General features: G+C 32.9%; 3 protein-coding genes across 3 annotated transcripts in view; 1 reads left to right on the top strand and 2 right to left on the bottom strand.

The window, feature by feature from the left end:
* The window catches only part of Pdcd4 (Programmed cell death 4), a 36,705-nt gene extending 24,261 nt beyond the window's left edge, over positions 1–12,444 (bottom strand). Inside the window, exon 1 of the mRNA XM_068769680.1 lies at positions 11,940–12,444. Coding sequence (XP_068625781.1) covers positions 11,940–12,189 — 250 coding nt within the window. The 5' untranslated portion in view covers positions 12,190–12,444. The remainder of the gene's footprint in view (positions 1–11,939) is intronic.
* A 626-nt stretch (positions 12,445–13,070) lies between these two features.
* Positions 13,071–14,483, top strand: LOC137926337 (putative uncharacterized protein DDB_G0274405). The gene has a single exon (XM_068769941.1). The coding sequence runs from the start codon at positions 13,160–13,162 to the stop codon at positions 14,477–14,479; it is 1,320 nt and encodes a 439-aa protein (XP_068626042.1). The 5' UTR covers positions 13,071–13,159; the 3' UTR covers positions 14,480–14,483.
* Positions 14,484–15,325: 842 nt separating this feature from the next.
* LOC137926120 (gastrula zinc finger protein XlCGF64.1-like) lies at positions 15,326–17,595 on the bottom strand. The gene is made up of 2 exons (XM_068769648.1): positions 16,914–17,595; positions 15,326–15,560 (listed from the first exon to the last, which is right to left on the bottom strand). Exons 1-2 carry the CDS (start codon positions 17,525–17,527, stop codon positions 15,326–15,328), a joined length of 849 nt encoding a protein of 282 aa, XP_068625749.1. The 5' UTR covers positions 17,528–17,595.
* Positions 17,596–18,165: the final 570 nt, after the last annotated feature.

The following is an 18,165-nucleotide window of genomic DNA, read 5'->3' as shown; positions in this document are numbered from 1 at the left end:
TATTCGTGCTGCCGCGATGTCAAAGACAGGTGACGTAATATAATTAAGATTACTTCGTTTTCAGATCACAGTCCTCGGTAATTTCAATAAGGACGAGACAAGGAAGTAGTATAGGAATAATAACTATCGTACATTTTTTTACTGACGTTAAATTTTGAAGAAGTTGCGGACAAACGCCTGTAGGGTTCACGCTCCGTATTGTTCGGCCACAATACTTCTGAGTGAAAGTCTTCATGTGCGTTCAAATTGATTTGAACGTATACTTAATAGAATCAGGCGTTACCTCGCGGAAGTCCATCCAAAGTAAGAAAAGGACCAATATTTAGCCACTTCCGCACATGCAGTGCAACTCTGTGTTTGGCACTAATCGGTGTAACATAGCTCCTGAAGATGCCCCGTGGAGGGGTGAAACACGTGTTGAGAGATTTGGGCGTAGCGGTTGTGTGATTCGCATTGTGTGCCCTATACGCATTTATCGGCGGGCTGGCGGGCGGTGCACTTTATTGCACGACTACCACTGCACATGTGCGGAAGTGGCTAAATATTGGTCCTTTTATTACTGATTTGAACGTATGTGTAATGGATGGAAAGAATTTGTTCAAATTTAATTCAAATTCGAACGCCGATTGAAATTTGGACGCCATCACTGATGCGATTGCGTTAGGGCTGTTAATGTCGATTGTAAATAGTTTATTTTATTTGTAAATGCATCTTTGATCACTCTTGGCTAACATTTACCTCGTCCCAAAGAAGGAACAGATACGTGCTTGGTTGTTAGTTAACTCACCTACGCTCGTTACACTATGTACTATACGTATAGTACGTTTATTATTACACTATGTACTATACGTATAGTACGTTTATTATTACACTATGTACTATACGTATACGTATAGTACGTTTATTATTAAGGGGCACACCTAGTGTGACAGCCAGAAAAAAAGGCGATTTTTGGGAATTAATAAAAAAAAAACTAGTGGATCAATCATTTTAAAATTTTGAAGGTATATTTATACATGTTTTGAGAATACACAGTATAATTTTTGGAATAATATATTAAATATTTTTTAAAATAACACGCGATCTCCGGTGGCGCCAAAAAAAAAAGGCCCTCCACTGCTGGAGTGATTGCAGCCTTCTCCGTTGATAAAACCTAAAAAAAAAAATTCTCGTTAAACAAAAACATATTGTCTGTACGATGACCCTCGGACGAATCAAAAAATCAAAAATTGACAAAATGGCGGCATGTTGAAAAAAAAAGTTAAATTTTACCCAAAATTTTGGTGGTTTTTGGCCTACCAAAATCCGATTTTTGATCAGATCAAAAAACTGGAGGGTCATCGTATGGAGAACTATATAGAGAAGATGTGAAAAAAATTTGATAGCGATCGGATCATTTGTCTCCGAGTAATCACTCCAGCAAATTTGAAAAATGCTGTTTCGAGAAAAACGCGTTTAAAGATAAAATGATCGTTTTCACTGTTATAAATGGATTAAAGTCGTACTTACAGCTAATCTGCTATTCCAGGCCCATATGTTTCACCTTCCTCTTCCTCAAAAAGGGCTTGTTGAGCTGAAGAAGCTGTCCACAAATTTTTAAAACATCCATCAAAAGTTTGATGGTAAAATTTGCTTGCGAGATCCATTAGTCCGCAAAAAAGATTGATCCCATTTATTCCGACGTCCAAAAGACGCATCACAGCAACAAGACGTCTATTTATTTCAAATACGTTATCGACCTTTGGTCCAGAATTAATGTACGAATGACCACATTCACAAATGATAGCTATTTTAAGCCCCAGGCCTCTTGGACTTGTTTGATTAAAAGTAATTTCCTTGTGACAAGTTTTGCACATCACTAAATTGCTGATACCTGGAGGCTCACAATAGAAACCTGAATCCTATTTGCAAAGGTTGGAAAAGACGGTAGACTCCGAACAGTAGCTCAGGTATGTCCCGTAGCCAATGCAACTACCTAACTGCCGAGCGGCTACTCTTTTAAATGGCTATAACTCAAAAACTATTTAAGATATCGATTCAAAATTTTAGTACGTTATTTTTAAAGGTATAACCTATCGAAATATGAAAATAAAAAAAAATCGATTTTTTGAAAATTTCACACTAGGTGTGCCCCTTAATGCAGCCACGATGCCAAAGACAGGAACAGGTGGCGTAGTTGAACATTACTCCAGAAGATCAATACCCTCAATATGTACAACTAACTATACGATGGGGATATTAACCTTCTAACTGCCAAGCTGTTTTGGCCATGACTTCCCCAGGTGCCAAATGGAAATATCAAGCGTAGGCTTTCCCTATGTAAAAATTTGGGATTTTTACATTCTACGAATGAATATAACACATTATGTACTGAGACCGCCGGCGACCTTCATGGCACTTAAAGGCAACAGAGTACTCGGTGTGCCATGCGGTCGCCGGCGGGTCACGTTTTTGTAACACAGAAAACACGATAGGTTTTCAAAGCCAGCTTTGAAATATGAATAAATTGTGAATTCAATACAAAGAAAGGTTTCTATATACATATTCTAATGTAAATTTTTATAAAAAGTGAGGCCGCCCGCGGTCTCATTGGCACCCATGGTAACCGCTTCTAAAACATGCTGCAAATCGTATACCATCCCGTGATCCAGTTGCTAGGTGCCTAAGGAAGCTAATAATAACCGGGAGTCGGAAAAAAATAATATTCCTTAGATGTACAAATGAAAAATTGTGAGGTAGCCGGCGGCCCTCACGGCACCTATTGTTGGGTATCGTGAGGTAGCCGGCGGTCCTCATGGCACTTAAAAGGTTAAACTGTTTTATTGATTGGTCGGGCAAAACCAGCTCATCACGTGACCCCAATCATTAAGCTGCCATGATGTCAAAAATAAAACAAGATACAGCATGAGGTGAAGATTACTCTGGAGATGACATTTAACTCTTACTCGGGATCGAATTCATTTCAACAGCTACATCATGTCTTGCATCCCACGCACTGGGCTAACGAGATGTTTTCATAAAACATTGTTACATATAATATAGATAAGAAATAATAACATTACGTCCCTAATCAACGAACATGTCATGACCGTACGTTATCATATAAAATAATAATATTTATTAACATTAAAACTTTGTTGTTATTGATTCTAGTGAGTCAACAGTGTGTTATACAGGATGAGCTTTAATCCTTTGATGCACGGAATTTTAGAAAATAAAAATACCCATGTTGCACAGAAATTTTATATCGTTCAAAATTTAACAAAATTGGTGTGTTATTATTAATAAGAAAATCTTATATAAAAAAAAAAACTGTTATTAATTTTCGGCTTCAACACTTGATGAACCTGTCATATGATGATAAACCTTGCCAGCGCAATCGAGTATATTTTTAACAATTGCTAATGTTGTGGCCAATTTCTTTAAATAATAAAGTTCAGAAATAAATGTATGAGCGCGCAACTATTCCAATATTTCCAGGTGGGTCGAGAAATGTCCCATCATGCGTTATTACGCATCAAAAAAGTGGGACATTTTTAATACCAGCGTGCCCCAAAGGGTTAAAGGGTGGAATGTATAGCTCGTGGGATGATAAATGAGCTACATTCATCCCTTTCAAGCTTTTACACCGGATACATGAAGTTATCACTCTAAAACTATTGGAATGTGACTTAAATTTCTGGCAGTACAATATAAAAATAATTTTAATATGTGTTAATACGAATTTTGGTAACGATTTTTCATCGAACAATAAATTTTTGGATACATACATTTGACAGTAAAAATACATTCATCCCTTTTAAGCGGCATATACATATAACTAATAAAACTGTCCTGTATAAGAATAATTCCCTACCTATTCAAAAAAGGATAAAACATTCCCGGGCACTGTACAATCAATACTAAAGGATGCCTAGATACATAGTACATAGGTCTTGAGCTCCCCAATGACCTTGAATTAGGGGACTGGTTAGGGCAACCAAACGTTCGCAATTCCCAGTACTTTTAATGAATGACAACGATTCCGAATTATTAGAGATATTACCAAGAAATATCGAAACAAAAATAATTAACAAATGTATTGCCAAACGTAAAACTCAAGTACAACTCAAACAACTGAAAATTTCTTAAGAAACAAAAAACGGGAAAAATTACCAGAATATTATAAATAACTGTTTTCTTTTATCACAAGTACTGCGGAATATTTATATAATAATTATATTTAAACATCTGTTACCAGTTTTAAAAATTAGACGTAAATCAAAATCAATTAATTTAATTAATTATTTTAAGGGCATATATTTTTACATGTACAATGATCAAACAACTAACGTAGCTAATGCTGCAAATACTAATAAACTAATGCTGCAATTACTGCTAAGCTAAGGCGGCAAATACTAATAAACTAATGCTGCAAATACTGCTGATCTAATGCTGCAAATGCTACTAAGCTAATGCTGCAAATACTAATAAACTAATGCTGCAAATACTGCTGATCTAATGCTGCAAATACTAATAAAGTAATGCTGCAAACACTGCTGATCTAATGCTGCAAATGCTACTAAGCTAATGCTGCAAATACTAATAAACTAATGCTGCAAATACTGCTGATCTAATGCTGCAAATACTAATAAAGTAATGCTGCAAACACTGCTAAGCTAAGGCGGCAAATACTAATAAACTAATGCTGCAAATACTGCTGATCTAATGCTGCAAATGCTACTAAGCTAATGCTGCAAATACTAATAAACTAATGCTGCAAATACTGCTGATCTAATGCTGCAAATACTAATAAAGTAATGCTGCAAACACTGCTAAGCTAATGCTGCAAACACTAATAAACTAACGCTGATAATACTACTAAGCTAAGACTATTTGCAAGTTATTACCATTTGTTTAGTACATGAGGATAAGCGTATTTTTAACTTGTAGAATGTTTAGTATATTACGTAAGGTTATATAAATTTACATATATTTACAGTAAAGGCTAAAAACCGTGACCGGTAATATACATGGGATTATAAGAGAAACGTTCCTAGATGACACAAAAAAAAAACCAAAAAGAAATCAATTTTGTTGTAGTTTTTGAACATTTTAATTAATAATCTCAAAGCTTACGCAATAGTTTGAAGAATATAGTAATTTTCTCTTTATTGGTAGTTTTTAAAAGCTCCTTCAATTTAGATACGCAGCAGTTGCATTAGCAATTTACTTCTTAACAATAAGATACGAAGTACGTGATTGTCCATCATTTCCTGTAATTAAAAAGCGAGTCAAAGAGCACTATTTATCGCTAATTGTCTAGTATATATAATATTTTTATTTATATATGTTATATATGTATTTATGCTTATATTATGTATATATATTATTTATTATGCTTATTTATGTAAGTATATAATATGTAAGTATACATTTATGTTCATGTTAAGTATGTAATTATGGTCAAAAGTCGTATCTATTGTAAATATTTCAATTTAATTATTGTGCACGTTGTGTCTGCCTTACTTTTTATGAATCTCCTTCCGTAGGCCTACTGAAAGAAATTTCTGGTTAGAAATAAGTAGTGCCTGTTGTGTCAGTTATATTTGTATTGTTACTTTAGTGTTTTTATTGTGTACAATAAACTGTTAAATAATAAAAAAAAAAGATTTTGTTCCATAGACGGATCCATGTTCATAAAGAAATCGCAAAGTTCATTTGTCATTCTTAAACCTTCACTGAGATTTTCATATTAAATGTCACGTTTCCAGTGCTCGTTGAAGCCTCTTCTTCAATGGGCTGTGAATTTAACATCTCCGAGTTGGTTTCAGTCAAATCTTCATCTTGCGATTCAAGCTATTCCTGAAGGGAATCCCATATTTCGTCCATTTCGGCTATGTTTGCAGTCAAAATTTGAACTTGCACAGATTTCATTTTCGTCATACGGAGTCATTTTCTGTATAAGAGTAGTCGTACGTACGTAGGTTAGTTTTTTCCAGCAAGACTTCAATATATGTAATGGAATCAGGCAATTATTTTGCGGAAGTCCATCCCAAGTAAGTAAAAGAACCAATATTTAGCCACTTTCGCAAATGCAGTCGTAGGTGTGCAACAAGTCGGACTCTGTGTTTGGCACTAATAGGCTGAAACACGTGTTGAGTGATTTAACGGTGGTAGTTGTGTAATTCGCATTATTTGCCGCATGCGCATTTATCAGCGGGCTGGCTGGCGGTGCACTTTGTTGCACGACTACGACATGTGCGGAAGTGGCTAAATATTGGTCTTTTTCTTACTTCAATATATGTGGCTCCAGTTCTTCAAATGATTCTTTTATGCTTACGATGCAATTTACTGTCAAATTTTTTCAAACATTCCATAACATTTACATCAGGATTACATTCCATATTATCCAATATGATTTTTTGTACTCATTAAATCCTGGAATAAAGATACTTTTAGCCGCGAATAAAGGAAGCGGGAGAAAGAAGCTTTTACTGTATTCTAAATCTTGAGTAAACATTATCTATTGGAACGTTGTTTAAGTTCATAGATGTCCAATGCTAGACGTAGTCCCCTCCCAAAGACATCTATGGGGGATATACCATCACCGCCACGCCTGGCATGAGGCTAGGCAATTGCAGTGTGGTATTACGCAAAGTACGCTCCTGTCCATCTTCTGGATACTTGTTTGTAAGTAGTGGTAATCCTATATAATTATTGCACAAGGTATGTGTAATATATATATATATATATATATATATATATATATATATATATATATATATATCTAATATATAAAATTCTCGTGTCACGGTGTTCGAATTTGAACTCCTTCGAAACGGCTTGACCGATTTTTACCAAATTTTACATGCGTATTCAGTATGTCTGAGAATCGGCTACTATCTATTTTCCATACCCCTAAGTGATAAGGGTGGTCCACCCCTAAATTTTATTTTTAATTTTTTAGACAATTTTTTGGTTTTTATTTTATTATGATACAGCATACAAAAAAAATACATACAAACCTAAATTTTCACCCCTCTACGAACAACCCTTATCTTACATTTGTTAATTAAAAACTTTAATTTTTTTTGCAAAACAACGTTTGCGGGATCAGCTAGTGTATATATATATATATATATATATATATATATATATATATATATATATATATATGATTGTATCCCTTGAATTGAACACACGGCCTAAGATCGCAAGTCTCAGTCGTTACCGTTGAGCTACCACTGCTACTGTATTTATGGGGGAAATATTTCACTGTTGTCGCTGTAAGATTATGGAATGCATTACTAGCAACAATAACACGCGTTAAGTATTTGTCAGCTTTTAAAAAAATTCTAAAAGAACACTTCCTTTGTCTCTGAAGTAAGACATCGACACTAGAATTTGTTATTTATTCGTATGAATGTTACACCTATTTCACGTATAGTGAAGATATATGTATTTCTGTGTTACAAAACCTTCTAAATCATTCAATATAAATAATGAGGGGTTTGTTACTCACGTCCTGTAATTTACTATAAAACTTATTTTTGAAATAGCCGTTCATAATTAGATAAGTTATATTTTTTTTCTGTAAAACACATGGCGATAATTTTCGACAGTTTACTCATTGCTTTAAATCCCGGTGTAAAACGATATCAAATCACCTAAAACAGCATTTTTTTTTCAAACTTGATAAAATATATTCACCTTATCAAAATTCGAAAAATCCGTTTAGGTTATTTTTACAGGACAGAGATAAAACGGATTATTTTATTACAATGTGATTACGAAAGTGTAAGTTATCAAAGAATCCACTGAACTGATTATTTTTCATTGTTTTTTTTTTTCTAGTAAAAGAAAATTTCACGAACGAACGTATTTCAATCTACAGTTTTTCAACCGAAGTCCACTGCAAAGCATTGACCTTCCTCAAAGAACATCACGATGAACATCCAGCGATTTCTCGCGACCATGACCAAGTCGATAATCCACCTAGTGGGCTTATCCGTTGTCTTTTGGAATACGACCTTCAATATGTACGTTATTTTAGAGATAAAACTATTTCATAAGTACTACCGAAACCGCTGTACCGCGCCTCAGATATACAAGCGGTGAGACGGAGAGAAGTTTTGTCTGCTCCGTTCCCTCAGGCCGCTGTTAACATTTACAGAGGCGCTCACGCTTTATTCCTCAGTCGTTTACCTCGTTGTGTTTTCCTAAGGCACGGTACAGCGGTTACGGTAGCATTATAACATTATGACTACATTAATGAAATAAAATGTTTTAGATTTCGTTTATTACAAAAACGAATGCAAGTTGGTCGCATTAACAACTTAAAAGTGGGTTTGCCTGAATGAAATTCCGTTTAAAAAAATTAAATGCCTGTGCAATTAAGGGACCTCGAAGAGGGTTGAAATGGAAAGGGTGCATTACAACAACCCTTCGCTGTAATTTGACAGGGTCCATGAAACGTAACCTAGACCTCTTGAAAATCAATATCTCAAAGTCAAATATTACTTTTTAATTTTTAAGACCTTTCTGCCTGTATGTGTAGGAATGTATTCCCAACAGCAGAAACATTAGACTAGAGATGAAAAGATTCATGCACACTATTCGAAAATCATAAAATTGTACGAAAAAGCGATTTCAGAACATGTGTTTCTACATAATAAAATTGATGATTGTTTAGTATCTGTACTTGCAAGACTGTACTGTCTGTAGTTATTGGCCTGTGAAATTCCAATAGACAAAATTAATTAACACGTTCCGTGCCAACTTATAAATATTTTCCATTCACGTCGCGTGGGGCGTATACGACCCACACCGTGTATTGTGTGTGCTTATTTTCCACTTTTTCAATGCTGCAAAGCTATAATTGACGGGAAAAAGTAATAAATTTGAATATGCATTACGTACGCGCATGCGTGGTGTGTATTTGTTTATATTGGACCGTACGATTATTTTTTTAAAAATCCTATGTTTTTCAATGAGAATTGCAAATGGCCTGGACGGAAAGTGCAGCGGGGGTCGTATACACCCCATGTGGCATGGAATGTGTTAATGTAACATAATTTAGAGTGATCACTTTATAGATGGATGATTGGACATGATGATGATTGAACAGGTGTGAAAGATGACAAATAAAGTATACATTCACCCCTTTGAATCTTTGACATCTATAACCAATATTTCTTGGTTTCACACAAATGCAATTCCTAAATAATTATAAATAAATCAGGCATTTTTTTACTGATGATAAAGTAATCTGAGTCTTAAATCTTTAATTCCAACAAATCTAAGCTGCACAAACTACAGTCAAACGTGCCAGCCTGTTAATTTCTGAAATAATCTATTTATTCATATATATGAATAAATAGATTTTTTATGAATAGATAGATGTATATGTACGTGCAAGTAACTATACTACGCAAGTATTGTTTAATGTTGGAATGAAATTTTTTGTGATCATTTAAAATTGAAAATTTTGAAGTAGTTATTGATTTATCCAACTCGGTTCTAGACTGCGTTAGGCTGTACTGCAATACGTAGCTGAGTAATGGTTCCTTTAATAAAATCCTTAAATTTTCCCTGCATTGATTTTGAACTATGCCTACAATACAAATCTTTTCATTTTTTTGTCACTTTCTGCTACTATCTATTACCAGACTATTCTAATCTGTGAAAATTTTAAGACGCCGGGCACGATGGTGTTACACACTTTTGAATTATTTCTATATTAATAAAAGTCGATAATCACTGAGCCACTGTGGAATATAAAATGGGTAAGCTTGCAACATCGCAATCGGACCGCGGGTTCAACGGATTGTTACGTAAATGTATGTAAACAACTTTCCATAGGCGAGGTTAGAGCGTGCGCTCTCCACAGATAAAACTATATTTAGAGATTGGCCATTATCCACGAACTATGGACGGTGGCCAAACTCTCTGTCCAACCTCCAGCCCTTAAAATCTAAATTATAAAAAAACGAGACCATAACGCAACTTCAAACAGGTTATGTCTTGAAAAAGTTAACAAGTACTTAGGTTTAAGTGTACGCACGCATATGTAATAAATTTCCATTTTTGATTTTTTTTTATATATGTATATATTAAGAATAGATAAATTTAATTAAAATTGAGTTGAGTTTTTGGCCGGCTCTTCTTAGCAGATCAGCATTCCGATGGTAGCTTATGTTAAAATAAATATCACACGTGCAGGGTTTATATTAAAACGCTCCGAACGCCTCTAAAGCCACAATACTTTTTAGAATCGAATTGTCGCCTTCAAAATTGTGTTTGGGGTCAGTCATGATGAAAGAGCAACGGAGATGGCTTTGATCAGAGCTTCGCAGCGTGGTCGAATCAGAAATAAGATGCTGCCATGGCTATTGGGGTTAAAAGGTTCTTGAGTGGCAACCACGACCCGACAGGGTAAGCTCCGCAACTAGGTGGACTACATAGTCAAGATCGCGACATGCAAGAGGACTACGCTTTGCAGTGGGCGTCTATCACTGGACATGATGATGATTTAGGCTAATTGGTTCTAAATGTAAGAGTTTTAAAGTGGTGACCGTATAACTCATATGCAATCAACTAATATTTGGAACACACTATCCAAAAAAATAATAGTTTCAAAAATAATAAAGAATGTAATGATAATATAGCAACAAAAATGTTTTTCAGAATTGGAAATATTACATATTAAAATTAGTAATTGTTTACATTCTATACCTGCCGATAAATATAAGAAAATTAATGTTACATTTTTCAGATCAGTGAGTTAACACTTTATACAGGATGATTAGAGATAGAAGTAAAAACAGGCATCTTCCTATGAAATTAGCTACATATTCATCCCTTTAAAGCTTTCACACATCTAACCAATCACCAGTACAGCAATGCGTAAACATATCATCATAATATGTAATAGCATATACCTTTACCTTTTGCTTATTTATAAAAATGCGGTGGAGAAATGTGCCGTGTAACGTATATTTGTTAAAAATATTTATTGTCACGATTTTACATTTTAAAACATAACAACATCTAGTACGACGCACATATACGAAAAAGTAATAAGTTAACTCCAAAGCGACCTATATTAAGTATAATTATTTATGGCTTTAATAAAAATATCAACCAGCTCACGGTCAAAGAAACAGGTTTTCTAACAATGGATACAGCTAACGAATAATGCCAATGGCACTAAAGTAAAAACATAAACCTACAACTTTAAAAAAAAAAAAACATTTTTCACAAAAATAAAGTTGTTGAAAAACAACCAAAACAAACCGCCTACATTTTATATATGAGTTATATAGTAAAAGTGTAAGAGATAATTTAACAACAAAGTAAAGAGATAATAATACATTAATTTAAGCAACATTAACTTTACCCCCCATTAATGTAAACAACAATGACCTACGCCAATACCAAGTACTAACTGCGCAAAAGTGGGATGTAATAGCGTGACCTTGAAACACTAAAATGTCGGCTGTTATGTTGGTATATACGTCTCGTAACAACAAACCGAAAATAATGCGAAACCGCGTGTTTACATTCTCCAAAATAATAATACACGTTTATAATTCTTAACGACGCTTGCCAAGTTGACAAGAAATGTGAATTAATTTAAACTCGAACATATATATTCTTTGTAATAAAAATAACAAATACATTAAACCCTATTAGATTAGAATTGGTTAAATAAATCGGAATATAGGTTAAGCAATAAGAAACGACGAAAATTAAACTAATTAATACCTTAATTGCATTCATAAGTATATCCATAATAATGCGAAACCGGACGCCGGTTCGATGTAAACATAAACCACGAATACATTGTAAATTGCACACTCGACGCGTTAGTTTTCGTATTGGAACTCTTCTAGAACTTTCGAACGCGACTTGGAAAGACAAGATTATAATAGTATGAATGTAAAGAGTAAGGTTACCTTTCTTAGGCAGGCCCCTCCCGTGGCCATTTCGAGGTCTGCGACTATTTTTCCAGCTTCTGTACTTCGGTAAAGGGGTTACCGCGCCAACTGCTTCCTTGCTGTTACTCCTACCGTATTTCTTGTTTTTACGCTTAATACGACCGGAATGGGAGCTAGCGGCGTCACCGGCGCCGGCTTCGACGGTCGCCTTATCATTTTCGTCCACCGCCACGTTTTCCGAATCGGAAGCGATGCGGTCGACTTCCATTGCTAACAAACCGGCGATGGTTTTACTATGTTACAACTAAAAGTTCTTAAGTATACAAGCGATTTGTTAATATAGAAGTTATGGGATAGATTTTAAAACAACCATTAAACAAGTGAAACGAACGAGGCTTATTACACGTATTCGGTGTTATGTATGCACTTGTGCGTATTTGTTTTGAGAACTCAACCGACGCGAAGTTAGCGGAATAACACGGAGGAATAAAAATACAAGCGCTACCAACAACGCAACGACGAATGTTGCGGCACTAGTGTCAACATGGAACGAATTAACCAGCGGTTCATTGCCGCCTCGTTTTTTTTTTATTTCTTAAAAACTTTTATTTTGTTATAAGTCTGTGATTGGTTGATATATAAATTTAATGAACTAAAAAATTTAAATAGTTCTCATAAATTAATTTAATAATAGAAAGTAAAATTGTAAAATATCATAATTATCATTACAACACAAGGATACCCTTAATCAATATGATTTATAATAAAAGCATATCAAAATAATATGAGAACCTAAACTGGTATTTCTGTTTAATATAATTTCATAGAATCTAAGGATGCTTTTATTACTGGATATTTTTTTTAAATTAACGTGACATTTAACAATATCAATTGTTTATTTATATTTTTAAGAAAACGTGTAAGTTATAATCATTATATTTTTACAAGACCTTGAGCTGAATACTCATATCATATTTTAGAACATATATTAATCTATTCTAATAATTAAGAATTTTTAGTTACAATTTTCTTTAAAAATCGAACTGTTAAATAAAAATAAGAAAAAACAGCACGTTTGAACTGCCCAGTCGTAGGTGCTGCCAACTTAACAAGAAAAATAACATATGTTATTGTAGTTTACAGAAATAAACAAGTTGTGACTTAATATAAATTTAAATTTTGACTTGTATATTTATTAAATAAACCATTTTGACGAACTAAATCATTTGGTGTAAATAATGTTTCAACGAAATCAGTGTACAAACAAAATAAAGAAACTTAAAGAGAATCTCTTTATAGAAAAGTTTCATCAGCTCGATTCCCAAGATTACTGTGATGACATACGCTGGTCCTCCAGTGATGCCAGTGATGAAAATGGATCCAATAAAATAAATTATCAAAACAGCGCAAGTTCCCACCATCGGAAGAGAAAACGTAGGAAAAAACAACAAGAAAACCTATCTAATTTAAACATTACCTATATTAGTATGCCAGAACAAAGAAATGAAGTAAACAATAATAAATCACCCATATTGAGTTCTAAGTTTAGTATGAAATCTTCAAGAAGCCCTATACTAACATCTCAGTGTTTAAATACTCTTAAAAATAATGTCCACACAGCTCTTTCACCCATATTAACAATTAAAACACAAGTTGAAAAAGATAATGAGAAAACTAGCCCTATATTATTGTGTAAGCGTCATTCTCGATCAGTATCGCCTAAAGTTAAAAAGAAACTTTTTTGTGAACAACTTTTTCAAAATACTGATATGAAAAATAACAAGGTGCCTCAAAATTGCAATAATGAATTTAATATTAATAAAAATGATACTTTAAAATCAAACTCTAATTATACAAATGAACAATCACAAACAAAGTATTTGAAGAATGATTTTGAACAACAAACAGCAACAATCTTATGTAGTAGTGAAAAAATGGCACATGTTAAACCAAAATCTCAATTAGATCTTATGAAAAAAGTTCAATCATACTTTGAAAGTAATTTTAGTTCAGAGAGCACTTCTCAACAATCAATAAGCGAATGTGAAACCATAACACCGCAAAACAACTCAAAATCTAGTGATGATATAGAGATATCTAATTCAATCACCAAAACGAAAGATTTACCAATGCCTCAAGAAATAACTTGTATAACAGACACCTCAACTAAGGTTAAAAAGAAAAAAAGTATAAAGTATGAAAAAGGTGGACTGGCATATAGACTTGCTAACTTATTAAAAAAACAGAACATCAATGTATCATTGTGGCACCATGAGAAATTCCTGGCAAAAAATTCAAATTTCATCATACCTAAAAGTGAACACATCCTTTTTCGCATTAAAAATGTTCATTTTAAATTCGGCTGCTACTCAATAGACGCTAAAGATATAAACAATGATGAATATCTTTTATTAATTAATATGTGCCATGTAAACAGTAACTGTGTGATAACTAGTAACTTTGTACTAAAACTGTATAAACCTTATGACATATTAGACATAGGAAATAAGAAAATTGTTGTTAATATATGTAAGTTTGAATGTATACCAATAATGTGACAACTGTTGGACCATTTACAAATTTATTAAAATATATTTGTTTTTATGTTTAAATGAAGCAACATTGTTTATAATAAATAATATTTTTGAATTGAAACTACTTTTCGTTTATTATTGAAAAAAAGAAATTATTTTCAAACCCGTAACATTATTCTTTAGTAAGAGACTATTAAGACTACTACTGCCAAAACATTTATACTAGAAACTCACCATAAAATACTAAAACTTACATAAATAACAACTGAATATAAATTTTTACTGTATTAAGATTCAACTTAAATACTTCCTCTTAATGTTGCTCAGTGAATGATTTACAGTTTAATTCTACTTCTGTATTTGCACTAATTTTCCTTATCTTAACACAATACATACAATCAAACCAACGGCAAGTTAAAATAGCAGTAAGCTGGTCATTTAGCACAGAACACTGGAATTGTTAATCTGGCATGGAGATCACACACCAGCAAGCACAGTGTAGGACATCAACCTGAAAGTTGGGTAAACCATCTCATTAAGGTTGACTGAAAACACTAGATTCAAGCTGGTTCCAAGCACTTCTATTAGATATCTATGAGGTCTGTAAACCAGTGGACATCCTATGGTTGAAATGATGAAGGTGAATACAAATAATATAATTATTTGTTTAATAAAACCTTTATGCTTACATCAAAGCCTTAAAAGTAATTACTAGTCAACCCCAGAGGTAAGTTTTTTTCTGGTTTGCAGATAGACACCCATGGTTAGATATAAGCCTTCACCTAAGATGTTCTACTGACAAGTTATTGTAGCAATCCAGTGACTGCAACCTGGACTATATTGTCTAGTATATAAAACAGATATGTTTCATCATAATTTTTTTATTGATTTATAATGAATTTTAATATGGGTAGCTAAAGCATCTTTTCTACTAAAAGTCTTGCCACACTCAGAACACAGGTGAGGTTTAAAACCAGTATGTGTGGCCTCATGGTTGGTACACTGAATCTTCTGGGCAAATGACTTGTTGCATGTTCTGCATACATATGGCTTCACTCCGCTGTGGATGTGAGAATGTCGGTTCAATGAGCTCTTCTTGGTGAACCTACAAATGGAATTACTGGTTACAAAATTTTCAATACTTCTTTTACCAAAATTTCAATTTTATAAAATATATACGAAATTAAGAAATATACACCACATATATAAAGGGTTATTGAAAATTAGTGAAAAACCTTTAAGGGGTGAATGTATAGCTCATTTGCTGACAGTTATCATATGGTACACCATATCTCAAAATCAATGGTTGCAGTAATAAAAATTTCATAAGGTAATCTAGTAGGTAAAACCATTTTTTAAAATTCGGTTTATTACATAATAAAATAATAATTTTAATATACAATAAAAAAGTCAATAATAATTACTTGCTATCTGTTCCTGCAGTTTTTGTACTGCCAGAACTTATTGGCCTCTTGCATTGTAATAGAAAACTAAATTAAGGTAACAAATCTATGAGTGCTCATATCATACAGGGTGATTAGAAATATGTGTAAAAACTTTGAAGGTGTGAATAGCTCATTTGACAGGTAATACCCTGTATATGATAGAGTGAACCATTTAGTAAAATGTTTAACACTAACTGAATCAGATTGGTAGTAATCTTTGAGATAAGCCTATGCATTGCAATAGGCATCCATCAGCTGAAAAGAAGAAAGCAGATTGGACTTGAAGTCTGTATAATAGCTCATACTCTTTTCTTTAAAACAGTGTATCATCACAGCATGAGCCCACTCCCCACAGGAGGGCAATTTGATTGTTAATGAGGGGTAATTCGAAAATTGACTCAAAACTAGTTTAATCCCATTGCTTTAATATTGAAATGATGTGTGTATATAGGGGGGCGTAAGAATTTTAGGAAGGCTTAGTTGGGGCAAGGAACAAAAAAGGTTGGGAACACTACTTTGAAAGGTCCTAACAACAGGAATATTATAAAGTATTTACATCAATATATTTTTTTAAATATACTCTAATGAAGATAAAACAAATTAGACTCATTGATATTTTTCAAAGAGTCTAATATGTTTAATCTTCATTTATTTGTCATTATTATCCACTCAGAATAATTTTCAGTGACAATATAACTCATGAAGAATGCCAGAAGAGCTCCATTTGATCCAGAAAAAAATTATTTTAGAATCTAGAATTAAAGATATCTTCGTTGTAATGGTATATTTCAATCAATAATTTTGTAATTGTTTGGTTACATAGGAGAAATTTGCACACCAGATATTGTCTTGGGGAAGAATATGTAGGAATCTCATAAGCCCAATTTGAGATTCCTTCATATTCCAATCCATCCCAGTGGTCATTTTTAGTAAATTAACAGGGCTCTGGAATCTCTTATAGAAAGTAAAACACCTTTATCTTACGGTGAACATTATCATAAAAAACAACAAACCTCATTCCGCAAAGAGCACATTGAAAAGGTTTAATTCCATTATGACTATTTAAATGTGTCTCTAAAGAGTGTTTTGCTGAAAATTTTCTCTCACATATTGTACATGAAAATAGTTTTATGCCAGAGTGGCTTAATTTGTGTTCCTCATATTTCTTTCTAATTGTAAACATTTTTGAGCATATATTGCAAATATGTGCAGTATTTATTGAGTGCAATTTTATGTGTAGTGTTAGTGATTTTTTATTTTTATATTTCTTGTCACATTTCACACATTTATATGGCCTAGTCTCTTTAATATTTGTTAATACTTTTAAATTTCTCTGTGTGTCTATGTTCTTATTTAGATGTTGGTTAGGGTTACAGTCTAATGATGTGTTTGATTTCATATCCAGTATCAATCCTTCAGTGTTCAGAGGACCAAAATTAAATTCTATATGTTCATATTTGAATTTATGTATATTTTCTTTCTCCTCTTCACTTACTTCATAGTTTGCAGTATTATTATAGTCATTTGTTTCTAATTTAAGTATATTTATGTCTTGTATAATGGTAGGGCTATCAGACACATTTAAATGTATTCTTTCTTTAAAAGGGATGCCATTAAAATATTCCATGTTATTTTTATAGGATCTGTGATAATTTAAATGTGTTACTAAGGTATCTTTTCTTTTGAATCCTTTTCCACAGATATCACATAAAAAAAGTTTTAAATTATTGTGTACAGCAGAATGGACAGTCAGGTGAGTTCTCTGGTAGAACTTTTTAAAACATGTATCACATTCATATAGTTTATTTCCACTATGTGTAATTATATGCCTATTTAAACTATATTTATTAGTAAATGTTTTGCTACATTTTTCACAAAGAAAACATCTGCCATTACTATGAAGCTTCTTATGTGAATTAAAATTATATATGTGCTTGTATGTTTTGCAACATATATTGCATTGGTATGGCTTTTCTTCTTTATGGCTATTCAGATGTGCTTCAAGTTTACTGCGAATGTGATATGACTTGTTGCATATAATGCATGCATATGATTTGTAATTATTATGGTTCTTTATATGTGATATTAGATTAGATTTCATCCTGAAACATTTTTTGCAATAATCACATTGAAAACTTATTTCATTGTTCATTTTCTGTCTTTTTATTAAAAAGACATTGAACTACAAAGTTTGTGATAGAATTTAATGGACGGCTTGATTTATGTATGAAATATGTAGAAATTCTTTGTTTTGCTATAATATAT

The sequence above is a fragment of the Battus philenor genome, unplaced genomic scaffold, assembly GCF_028537555.1.
Source record: "Battus philenor isolate CCGP_79_NKW_IND1 unplaced genomic scaffold, ilBatPhil1.0.hap1 SCAF_29, whole genome shotgun sequence".
NCBI lineage: Eukaryota > Metazoa > Arthropoda > Insecta > Lepidoptera > Papilionidae > Battus > Battus philenor.
This window is presented reverse-complemented; position numbering and strand designations above follow the sequence as displayed.

Bases quoted from the DNA above. Each gene is read 5' to 3' on its own strand.
- LOC137926337 (XM_068769941.1), top strand. From the start codon at position 13,160: ATGTTTCAACGAAATCAGTGTACAAACAAAATAAAGAAACTTAAAGAG.
- LOC137926120 (XM_068769648.1), bottom strand. From the start codon at position 17,527: ATGGAATATTTTAATGGCATCCCTTTTAAAGAAAGAATACATTTAAAT. The intron at 15,561-16,913 runs GTTTGTTGTTTT...TTCCATTTGTAG, and splicing joins TGTGCTCTTTGCGGAATGAG to GTTCACCAAGAAGAGCTCAT.